We start from the raw sequence: 12,396 nt of genomic DNA, 5'->3' as shown, positions 1-12,396 counted from the left end.
AACAAACTCATCCCTCCATTTAGGGTTGTTCTCCACTATGGAGTTGCTATCAAAAATATGGAGAATTTTGGGCCGTTGACGAATTAAAACCCAGCTCGGTTGACTCATGGAACTATTATAAAATTGAAAAACTTTCCTAAAGACGGCTACAGAAAGAGGAAAATTGTTTCTAAGACAAAGAACCATAAAACAGAGAATATTCCTCCATGCATTAGGGGGAAGTTAACAAGGGTTAATTTTTACATCTGCAAGCAGACGAGGAATAAATTCGTGAAATGGAAACCTAAGACCCGCGTTCAGGGCTCCTCGATAAATAAATAAGGTATCCCCCTCCCAGTTACATGTCCTATCCCCGGGGGCAGCTGGGGTAATCCTAAGATAAGGTGGAAGTTTATATAGACTATTCAGGGACTCAATCCTATCCTCTAATTCATGAAAGGTGTTACCATGGTTATACGAATCTAACTCAGATAGAGAGGGATATTCATCACCTCTAGAGTTTATCATATCAATTAAGGAAGTATACAGAGATTGAATTTGAATGTTTGTACCTCTCTTAGAAACATTCATCTTCCCCAAACGAGCCAAGTCACGATCCGCCATTGATATGCTTCGGATGAATGCTTGAAACCCAGAAAAACTTGAGAAAGGTGGAGCTGCGGTGGCTGAAGTCGCCGGAAATCGCCTTCTAAGGAGAGAACTCTAAGAAAATTTTGAAAGAAAGTTGAGAAATGAGGAGTGAAGTGAGGATTCTCACTTCTCACTACCCTTATATAAGCAAAAAGCTCGGAATACGAGGCGTTTTTAGGCCCATATAGCCAGGCCCAACTTAAAAGGCCCATTATCAAGAAGTATCAGGAATAATCTAGAAGCACCAATGGAAATTGAAGGGTCAAATATCGACCAGAGTTTTGAAGAAATAATTCAATCGGAGTCCTGATCGACAAAGGCAAGAATCCTGATCGAATTTACATTCGATTGAAAGGGTAAAAAGCCACTTAGTTCGATCAGAGTCCTGATCGACAAAGGCAGGAATCCTGATCGAATTTACATTCGATTGAAAGGGTAAAAAGCCACTTAGTTCGATCAGAGTCCTAGTCGACAAAGTAAGGAGCCCTGATCGAATTTACATTCGATTGAAAGGGTAAAAGCCACTTAGTTCGACTAGAGTCCTAGTCGACAAAGTAAGGAGCCCTGATCGAATTTTCATTCGATTGAAAGGGTAAAAATCCACTTAGTTCGATCAGAGCCCTGATCGATAAAGTAAAAAGCCCTGATCGATATTTCATTCGATTAGAAGGGCAAAAGGTTACTTAGTTCGATCAGATTCCTAATCGAAAAGGATAAAATCATGATCGAATTTTCATACGAACAGAAAGTTAGAAATATGCATTAATCGATCAGAATCCTGATCGATTTTGCTATCGATTAGAGTGGAGTATTGTGAGTTAGTTCGATCAGAATCCTGATCGAAATCGATCAGGAATCCTGATCGATGTTGCATGAATCCTGATCGAAGATGCCATCGACTAGAGTGACAATATTACAGTAAAGTCGATCAGGACCCTGGTCAATTTCGACCAGGATTCCTGATTGATTTGGTATCAATCCTGATCGATTTTAAGTCAGAAATAAGGCAAAAATCCAGAAAATTGAGGATAAATCCCCGAATTAAGGGAAAAATCCAGAAAATTGAGGATAAATCCCAGAATTAAGGGAAAAATCCAAGAAATTAAGGGAAAATCCCAGAATTTAGGGAAAAATTCCTGAAAATTAAGATAATTCCTGAATAAAAGGAATAAAAGAAAATCGTTGTAAATATGTAGGTCGCTCCACACTTTACGCAAAAACGATACCCTGCAAGGGAACAAATGAACTTAACTTCTGCAAAATCTTATACGGTTTCCCAAAAGTTGGGGGGCAAATGATAGGGATAAATAAATCCTGATTGTGTAATTAAATATTACATTGATTATACAAGGTGTGGGATGCTAGGCCCAATAAGAAGATGTATGATATTCAGACCAGATCAGGCCTGATGGAACAAAGAGGGCCCAAAACCCTGATTATTTATTAATTTCGTAATTAATTAATAAGGGAGAAAAACAGCTATTAAGATAAGTCCTAATGGGGATATAAATCCTTGTAGATTGGCCTCCAAGGAACCTCGTAGGATAAGGAATCAGCTTCCTACTTCCTAGGACTCCTAAGTCCATCCTAATTCAGAGACTTGACCACCAAGTCTCCTATACTAAGTCCAATTCAAGGACTCCCACATCTATATAAGGGGTCTCACCCCATAAATCAGAACTACATTTTTTGGCTTGATTCTCTAATTCACAGAAATACGTAGGCACCTCGTAAAGACAGAATTAAGCTACGAAATACGAGAGCAGCCATTAAAGACCTTGAGCTCCTGGACCTTAGTAATAAATACAGCAAATAATAGCCTTAGTTTTTAATCCATAACAAGTGTTATGTTTTTTTCTTTTCCTTTTTTATTTTTTTATCTAATACCCATTTCTCATATGTGTATTAGACTTACCCATTTCACAAATGCGTATTAGGTGGATATTTTTTGTCATACACTTGAAAAAATGATATTTTTGTTATAATTTTTTTTAAAAAGGTATTTTTGGCCATTGCGCACCCATTAGATACGGATTTAAAAATATTTGATCCACATCATTCTTTCTTTTTTGTCAAGATTTGTTCCAAATCATTCTATAAAAGCACTAATTTCTTTATAAAGCTCTCAAAATAACTACTTTGTCCAACAAACCGATTTTGTTTCATAAATAAAAAAATAATAACAAAATAAGTGTGTAATGTACACTGTGCAAGAAAAAACATAAAGTGACAGGCAAGAGTGAAGTTAAAGACAACTCCAAATGAGGCCCACCTCTATATCTCTCTCTCTACCTCTCTGCACAAAATTTAATCTTTGTTTTGGAGGGGTTGGTTCAAATTGCCTCAAAATTTTCCATACATATACATACATTTTCTGCATCTCATCTTTTCTTGCATTCTCCACCATTAAATCCTCCTACATTGTCTTCATACAATTGTTTGACTTGTTGGTTCTTACACTCACTCTCACTCTACTCGAGCCCCCCCCCCCCCCCAGATCTTTTAAGCCCAGATTTAGAATATAATGCCACGGCTCTTTTTAACGTTTGGTTCCTCTGGTGAGTTTGTTTGGTCTTAACTTTTAATGGGTTGTTATTACCTTGTCAAAATGTTACAAATGTGATATTTTCTTGTAATTGTTTGGTTAAATTAAGCTCTCTGAGCTAGGGTTTATCATATTACATGTGTATATAACTGTGTATCTGTATTTTTACTGATTTCAGTAATTATTGTAGCTGTTTTTTTTTTGTAATGTGAGATTAGTATGTAATTTGGATTGCGTTGGTGAAGTTAAGTTGTGCTGTGGAATTTAGGTTTCTTCTTTTGATGTGAAAAAAGCTCCAAGTTTAAAACTCTTTGGCATTTGTAGCTAGAAAAAAAGTTTGCTTTAAATGCGGCTTTTTTAAGTTGTGTAAAGATATGCGTTTTGTTTTGTTTTATGTAAAGTATGGTTTTTAGTAAGATAGGTATTTAGCATTAGCACAATTATGCATTTCGGAGAATTTCTGAAGTCAGGGGTCTAGAAATATCGTCTCTACTCTTAAGGGTAGTGGTATGGTAAACTCTGCTTCCAAGTTCCATCGGACATACCGAGTATGTTTGGTATGACTTTAGTTATTTCCAATGTTATGTAACAGTGGAGACTGGCTTCACATGCATTTGTACTTGACTTGAGTAAATGATTGATGAAGAAACATGCATCTATTCTGGTATGAAAAATATTTATTCCCAGGTTAATGCTTAAATCGATGTTGAGGGTGGGGTGGGGTGGGGGGGGGGAGGGAGCTTTCGAGATTGATGGATCTATTAATACGGTGACCAGTTCGTTTTGCATAATAAGATTGCCTTGAGTACTGAAAAAGTTTGAAAGCTCATTGAATGCCGTCTTTGCTTTATGCTGTAGCCTGTACTGTATGCTGTAGTGTGGAGCTTCTGAGCCTTATTGTTCTATTAGTGTAGTATCTAGTACTTATGGTGTATCTGTGATTCTCTGTTTATTATATGTGTGTTTGCTATTCTTTTTGAAAGGACTGCCATGAGTATTACAATTGTTCCAAAGCTCATTGCTGAAATGAATGTAGTCTTTGCTTTATGCTGTAGTATATATCTACCTTTGTTGTATGTGTGTTGAGTTTCTTTTTTAAATGACTTCCAGGAGTATTGAAGAAGCTTCGAAGCTCATTGCTGAAATGGATGCTAATTTCACTTTTTGCTGTAGTCAGCAGCAATGCAGATATACCCAATACCCCAATGGAAAGACATATCATATCACCAAGTAATAGGCCTTTGCAGGCATCAGTTATACCCAACTTCCGCTTGTTAGTTGATCTCCCAGTATTCTATAAACCACATCGGAAACGGATTACACATAATCCTGTACCAGATATTCCACTTGCACCTGCTCAACCTCCCTACAATAGCCCTCTGATAGCCTCCGCTCATGCTCCTTCAGACTCACATTTTTCAAAACCGTCAATGAGGAAGAGCAAATCACTGCCTCCAACTGCTGTCATGACGCCTCCATGGTTGCAAAATATTACTCCAACACAATCTGATCCTGGTGTTATACCTACCGGTTTAGCTCATCCACCAAGACCACCAAGTAAAACATGTTCTTGTACTCTTTCTTATTATCATTAATAAATTAAGTCTCCATTTTTAGGAAAGTAATATTTTTCTAGTAATCCTGTAACTTTTTTTTATAATTCAATTAATTGAAATAGCTCTGGCTAGATTACTGATGAGCTCATTTAACCTTACAATCTTCAGTTATGATGTCAATTATTTTTACATTTGTATGCTAATGCTGGCTTACGTTTCTCAAGATTGTTGTGGACATGACATGGTGCTAAAGCGAGGGACGCAGGCTTGCCATTGTGTATATCCAATAAAGCTTGATATTCTCCTTATAAATGTTTCATCGAACCCAAACTGGAATATTGTATTAGAAGAGTTTGCTTATCAACTTGGACTACGGGGATCTCAAATTGCGCCAATTAACTTTTATGTAGTCACATCATCAAATTGGAACATTTCGGTGGCTATCACTCCACATACAGGCAAAAGCTTCTCTGAAGTTGAAGCATCAGAAATAAACTCTTCACTTTCCATGCACAGGGTTCGTACAAACCCCAAGTTAGTGGGTGATTACAAAATACTCAACTTCACCTGGTTTCAGCCTCAGGCGTCTTCTCAGGGTAATTTCCATCTACATTTATTGCTGCTACAGAAGTCTAGAATCACTAATGATATGCGTAACTGGTCACTACTCATAGCTATTTAATGGGGGCAGTAGGCCATTAACTTGCTCAACCTTTTGCTTACATTTTCTGTATCTTACACCTAGGCCTGTATATTAATATTAGAGCAAGCACTATATGCTTCACAATCGTACCCAAGTAGAAACATCAAAGTTACTTTTTGTTTGCAAGTCAATTAGTGAACTCCTCAAACTATTACAAGAATTTATTTTGCCAACATATACAGAGAAACATCCAAAATGTATCTTTGGTATCTGATAATTAAATTGAAAGGCGCACAAAACTCTGATAATTGACCATCACTGAATTGCTTTATTGACTGAAATGCTTTAGTCCAATGTGCACCTGAAGTCTTCTTATTAAATGATCCAAAGGCACGTAAAAACATGAATTAATAAAGGAAATATACTTTAAAGAACAATTTAGGGCGAATAATCTTATAGGAGTAATAGAACTGCACTATATGAAGGTAGAATGCTTTTGTAGCTGTATCATAGTGAGTAACTGTTTCTTTTTTGGGGGTTTTGTGTGTGAATGGAAATTACTGAGCGAAACTATGGTGGAAATAATATTGCAATTGCAATGTAAGCTGAAGTCATGCTGTTCTATTGGTATTAGCGAGACCTCGTAATTTTCTTGAGACCAAAATGGGATCCCACGAGGCTTCCATCTCTCTTCTGCTGAAAACTGCAGGTTTAGAGTGTAAAACTGCTGATGCAACTTCCCTGCATGCATCAGCTTGTTTGACCAAACATATGCAGTCATAAAAATTTTGTCAAGTGGTTACTACTATAGATGTCATAATACATAGTTTTGAGACCAAAAGGGATCTCATGAGTCATCCAACGCTCTTTTAGGATGGCCACTGCACGCTGGTATTATGAAATACAACCTCTTTCTTAACTCCCAATTGGATTGAGCTTGTCTTTACAATACATGACTAAACAAATGCAAGTGCTTTGCATTTTCTTACATCCAGTAGATAAGATATTGCATAATTATGATCAGTAGAGTTCTATTTTTGAGTAACACATCTCTAAGTATAAAAGTTACTCAGATTGGGATTGTGGGAAAAGGTAGCATTAGTGATGGCAGCTAGTAATTCTTTAACAAAAGAACACGAAGATGCTGTTTTTCTTTTCACTGTGCACCATTTTTTATCTTTGTTATGACTCCTCTAATTCAGAACTCCATGTCTTGCAGCATCACCAGCTGGTGCACCTTCATACAAACCTCCGTCTTCCACAGAACTCAATACTACAAGTAACGGGAAGCATCCAAGCATTATCTTGATTGTCGGTATAGGTGTTGGCATTCTGATAATTGGAATCATCTCACTGCTGATAGTTTGTTCATATACATCTCAGCAAGGGAAGAAAGAGAAGAAGGAAACTTATCTCACAGAAACTGGTAATGCACTCAAAAATCCGTTGTCAATCTTGTCTACCTATTATATGTTGCTTTCTTGTCTTTGTTCATTTTAAACTTCAATTGCTCTTAGGAAAAACTTATTTTAATGCTCTACTCTTAAGATGGTAAATTTTGAACTGTACTGTAATGAATTTTTACCTTTCATGATAAATGCCATTATATAGATAATTGTGGAGGATATAAATTCCTGCTGTCAGATTAGGCCTAAGAGGGATCCCAAGAATATTTACTTCTTGCAAACATGAAAATTATTCCTGAACCTTAGGTTTTAGGATGACGAGGGAGGGCATATGTATGCATGTATATAAATACGGGAAGGGTGTTGCTTATCTTTTGTTTACTCTGGACCAGTATAGAACATATTGAATTTCCTAGTTATATTTCTCCACAACTAATGCTGCAAGAAAGAGTTACATATGGTCCTTGGACAACACTTCATCCATTTTTCCTTGCTCTAGTTCAACTATTCATCCACAACTATTTGTTAAGAATGTACACAGCATAAAACCATATAACCCAACAATTTGACCATAATACAATTCTTTTGGGTAGTCATATTGTTACATATATGATTAAGAATAATTTACGCACGTACGGGTTTAACATTGGAAAATTTATTTAAATTTAAGGAAAAAAAGTCAATATACTTCTGGCAAACAGATGCTTAGTTTTGTCCAGCAGAACACCTCAAATAAGTCGCTCCTTTTCCATTACAATGAGATAAGCAAGGGTTTTGTTCCGAGTTGGCGATAGTGCAATCTGCAACTTGACTAATTGCATAAGGTCATTGATAGCATACCAGTCATGTCTCTATGATCAATTAACCTGACTAATTGCATAAGGTTATTTTTAGCAGAGCAGTCACGTCTTTATGATAAATTTTAATGATTATTGATTTTTTTTTAAAATTGTCAGTTTCTTAACTAAAAGTGTGTTTAACTTCCTTTATCATATTATACAAACTTCCATTGATCTAGTATTGATTGTATTTAGCGAGCAATTGCAGGACTTCACAGACATCTTTGCAGTTTTCTTAAAGACTACGTGAGCTGGATAGTTTGAAGTTTGAACTGATTGTTTTATGAAATGCATTGTTCGGATGAAATTTTCTAACTACCATGAGTTAATATGTTTTATTTTCTTAATTCAAATATTCCAGCCAAGTCCAGTACAGCGGAAGCTCTTCCAAGAGTAGGATCCCTGCCCCTTCACCCAACCAGCACACGCTTCCTCGCATATGAAGAGCTAAAAGAAGCAACAAACAACTTTGACTCAATTAGTGTGCTTGGGGAGGGTGGTTTTGGCAGAGTCTTTAAGGGAATGTTAAGTGATGGTACGGCGGTCGCGATAAAAAGGCTTACTAGCGGAGGACAACAAGGGGATAAAGAATTCTTGGTTGAGGTTGATATGCTTAGTAGGTTACATCATCGAAACCTAGTGAAGCTTGTAGGTTATTATAGCAATAGCGACTCTTCACAGAAGTTGCTTTGTTATGAGCTTGTACCGAATGGAAGTCTGGAAGAATGGCTCCATGGTAAATAGTTATCATTGTACATATCTTCTGTGATCCTAATCCTATACCAGGCATTAAATAAAGTCTTTTCGTCTTGATTACTGTATGTTGAGTGTTAGTAACAGAAAAAGTCATAATTTGCAACTCATAATATAAAGACTACATTGAATGTTGCCTAGTGTTAGACTGTTAGTAGCAAAAAAGTGTGGAAAAGGGTAAAAGTATAAAGATTGTTGATAGGCTATACCTCACTATAAGCTTCTGACAAATGCTAATAATGTCATGTAGGTCCTTTAGGACTAAATTGTCCACTGAACTGGGAGACCAGAATGAAGATTGCCCTTGACGCTGCACGAGGCCTTGCTTACCTGCATGAGGATTCCCAACCCTGTGTTATACACAGAGATTTTAAGGCATCAAATATATTGCTGGAGAATAACTTTCAAGCTAAAGTTGCTGATTTTGGCCTTGCAAAACTGGCCCCTGAAGGCAGGCAGAACTACCTGTCTACGCGTGTTATGGGTACCTTTGGGTCAGGCCCCTCTTCAACCTTGTTAATTGATCAGATAAAGAATTTCTTTAATTTAAACTTGGAGAGAGAGGAAATGTCATACACTAGCCAGTGATGTAGCAGTTGGAATGCTTCAAGATAAAAGTTGACGCTAAGTTTACATGAACTGTGTTGCAGGTATGTAGCACCTGAATATGCTATGACTGGTCATCTACTTGTAAAAAGTGATGTCTACAGCTACGGCGTTGTCCTGCTTGAGTTGTTGACAGGACGGAGACCTGTGGATATGTCACAATCATCAGGACAAGAAAACCTTGTGACTTGGGTTAGTAATCTGATGCATGAATTTGTACTCTGTTTTCTTTAAAATTAGTATTTTTCATCTAAGTATTTATGGTTTGGTAATGTTTCTTCTTTTAAGTTCTGGATTTATTTTATTTCCCTCAAATTCCTCTCTAGACCTGTAGTGGAGCATTAGCCATCAATCTAAAAGCAGTTGAAAGAATCTCAGAACTTGTATCTGTTTCAGGCCAGGCCTATACTCAGAGATAAGGATCGTCTTGATGAACTTGCTGATATCAGGCTCGGAGGAAAGTACCCAAAGGAAGATTTTGCAAGGGTTTGCACCATTGCAGCAGCTTGTGTAGCCCCTGAGGCAAACCAGCGGCCTACTATGGGAGAAGTGGTGCAGTCACTTAAAATGGTGCAGCACGTTATGGAGTATCAGGATTCTGTGTTAACCTCCAACAACCGTCCTACCTTGGCTTCAGATGGGGCATCCTCGATATTCTCTTCAGGTCCATATTCTGGAATAAGTGCATTTGAAAATGATGTGATCTCTCGAACAACTGTATTTTCTGAAGACCTTCATGAAGGAAGATGATCAACTAACCAGATTATCAAGTTTGGGAGAGAGAAGAGGGTGGGGAAGGGGTAAGTGTACAGTTAACTCTTATGAAGGGAGGAAATTTAGCAAATTTTAGGAGAATTTTGTTTAGGTAATCTACTGTTTTAGCCTTTTAGGTGGGGATCGGGTTTAGTTTCTTCTTAAAACCCCGGTAGAGTACATTTGTCTGTTCTTTGCCTGCAGAATGGTGGTTCTCTGTTCAAGTATGTACATAAAGCTTTCCTCGATTTCTCTCTTTCATCTTGCTTCAAAGGATCCAATCGTCTATTCATCCCACTACAGTATACACAATTTTAACCTATAATTTTGGCAGCATAACCACTTTGATTTCAATTTCATTTTATCTACCTTCTCATTGTTAAGTTTATGATGATTTGACATCAATTAAACAAACGAGTAAAAGGAGCCAGGTGTGAACCTCTTTTTGGAGGATGGAGCTGTGTATGACAACATTCAAGGCAAGGATAGAGTGGCAAAAAATATAATTTCTTTTGGACTTCCAGTCGAGATGGACTATATTTAAGTAGCCCAAATATAGTTCAGTAGAATCCTAAATTCATGATTGACCATTCTTTAATTCCTTGATTACTGGGCATAGAAGCCAACAACCCTTCCCAAAAAATTTCAAAGCTTTGAACACTCAGGCTTTCATCAACCAATCTTTCCCCTGTATTGGTTGCGCTACTCTCTTCTCCAAGAGGAGAGACAATGGCTTCCAATATCAACCAGGTCCTAGTCATTCTCTCGATTGCCTCCCTCCTTGCCTTGTTTCCTCAGGCAAACTCGACAATCTTTTTGGATGCACCTGCTGCCGCTCCAGGTCCTGCACCCGCTGCAGCACCAAGTCCTGTACCTGCTGCAGCACCAGGTCCTGCCCCTGAGCTTCCTGTTGATGCCAAGACACAGACGACCAGGTTCGTCGAGACCACCATGATAACTGCAACCCAAAAAGCTGAAGAGTTCCTCCGAACCATTGATGAGCAGGTAAAGGATCCAGCTACCTCTGGAATAACACAGGAATGCCTCCAACAATGCAAAGAAGTTTATGAAGCAGCGATCGACGACATGAAGAATACCATTGATGACTTGAAATCAGAAAACTATTACAAGGCTAATGTGGATCTCAGTGGAATTTTGTCAAATGTCGAAACCTGCAGAGACTGCTACAGGGAGATGGTCGGAGAAGAACCCAATGCCAACAACTTTGATGTGTGGGTCACGGGGACCGCCGGCGATTGCCTCGAAAAACTCCACCCATTTGCCTCTGAATAATCTCTTAAAATCCATTCACCATTATCTCCATTGTTAATGGTACACTTGTAATGGATTATTACAGGTGATTCCAATCTTTATGACTCTTTGCAGCTTGAATATAAATGTAATATTAAATTTAGTTTTACGTCTCTTTTCTTACTTTTATATATGAATTCCATAAAATCTATACACCCATATGCCAGACATAATATCAATTTCTTTTAATAAAAATCAAAATTACCTAACTATGAATATGTTTGAATCTAGTTCATACTAAACAATCAAGACAAAATGCAAGATTCAACTACAAGAATCGAAAATTTGTAAGAACAAAGAACATTAACCAAACAAAGGAAGTTTCAATTACAAAAATTCTTTCATTAACAACAAATTGCAGTACATTAATCAAAGAAATTTACACTCACGCAATCTCCACATATAGTAAGTTCATTAATCTAATTAAACTCCAAACCCTAGTTACAATCACCAACTCCACCAATTATTTTAACCAACTTCTCCCTAATAATCTCCAAATCATTCTTCACAGAAACAAGATCCTTCAAGTCATCACAAGCATCGAAATCCATCTTCCCTAACCACGACATGCAATCATCGATCTCTCGAAAATCTTCATCCATATCATCACCAGCATCATTACAAGAAGCACCATAGTAAAAGTTGTCAACAGTGTCATGGAAACATGGAACACCGTAAATATATGGTTTTCCAGCAGGAGAGAAAACAAGAATCGCAACGTTGGCAGCGGTCAGAGAGTGAAGTTCATGAGCTTTTTTGAAAAGACCTTTGCGTCTTTTCGAGAACGCAACAAGTCTGTCTGCTTCCTTTTCTTTTCTCTTGATCTCTATCTTCTTCTTTCCTGTTCCCATCCTTTGATCTCTTTGTGTTTTGTTTGTTATGTTCTCTGTTTGCATGTTTGTATCCATCGAATCAGAGCCTCAAGTTGAATGTTGTTGACAGAGTTTTTTAGTACCCTATTAGAGATTGTGTGTTAATTTCTGTCTGCCTGTGCGGGTATTTATAGGCTAGAAGCTTTCCTAATCCGTTTAGGATTGGGTAATAGACCACTTAACAAATGTTTAAATTTTATTTCCAAAGTTGCGTAATTCGCTTGGAAAAGGTATTGAATACCCGATTCACTACAACACAGAAGACTTTAATTAATATTAGATATTCAAAATCTATTTGAATTTGATTAGGCTTAAATAAAAAATATATTACAGCATTTGGGAAGGAAGGTAGTTGAAGTCCTAAAATTGATTCTTAAATTTAATTCAAGCTATATATATTTTGATTGGTTTTAATTTTATTCATTATATTGAATTTTTCAATAAACAATAATTTTAGCATTTAAGATTTTCTTATAATTTGA

The 12,396-nt window shown here is 37.1% G+C and overlaps 2 protein-coding genes across 2 annotated transcripts; one reads left to right on the top strand and one right to left on the bottom strand.

The window, feature by feature from the left end:
- Positions 1–2,930: 2,930 nt before the first annotated feature.
- LOC141697757 (receptor-like serine/threonine-protein kinase ALE2) lies at positions 2,931–11,151 on the top strand. Its single transcript, XM_074502293.1, has 8 exons — positions 2,931–3,188; positions 4,286–4,732; positions 4,956–5,327; positions 6,594–6,800; positions 7,981–8,355; positions 8,623–8,866; positions 9,023–9,170; positions 9,375–11,151. Exons 1-8 carry the CDS (start codon positions 3,155–3,157, stop codon positions 9,726–9,728), a joined length of 2,181 nt encoding a protein of 726 aa, XP_074358394.1. The 5' UTR covers positions 2,931–3,154; the 3' UTR covers positions 9,729–11,151.
- A 328-nt stretch (positions 11,152–11,479) lies between these two features.
- Positions 11,480–11,950, bottom strand: LOC141695830 (agamous-like MADS-box protein AGL29). Its single transcript, XM_074500041.1, has one exon. It carries the CDS (start codon positions 11,948–11,950, stop codon positions 11,480–11,482), a length of 471 nt encoding a protein of 156 aa, XP_074356142.1.
- Between the last annotated feature and the right edge of the window lie 446 nt (positions 11,951–12,396).

The sequence above is a fragment of the Apium graveolens genome, chromosome 11 (genome assembly GCF_009905375.1).
Source record: "Apium graveolens cultivar Ventura chromosome 11, ASM990537v1, whole genome shotgun sequence".
Lineage (NCBI taxonomy): Eukaryota > Viridiplantae > Streptophyta > Magnoliopsida > Apiales > Apiaceae > Apium > Apium graveolens.
This window is presented reverse-complemented; position numbering and strand designations above follow the sequence as displayed.

Coding starts and splice junctions, on each gene's coding strand:
- LOC141697757 (XM_074502293.1), top strand. CDS start 3,155: ATGCCACGGCTCTTTTTAACGTTTGGTTCCTCTG. Junction 3,189..4,285: donor TTTAACGTTTGGTTCCTCTG/GTGAGTTTGTTT, acceptor AATGACTTCCAG/GAGTATTGAAGAAGCTTCGA. Junction 8,867..9,022: donor CGTGTTATGGGTACCTTTGG/GTCAGGCCCCTC, acceptor ACTGTGTTGCAG/GTATGTAGCACCTGAATATG.
- LOC141695830 (XM_074500041.1), bottom strand. CDS start 11,950: ATGGATACAAACATGCAAACAGAGAACATAACAAACAAAACACAAAGA.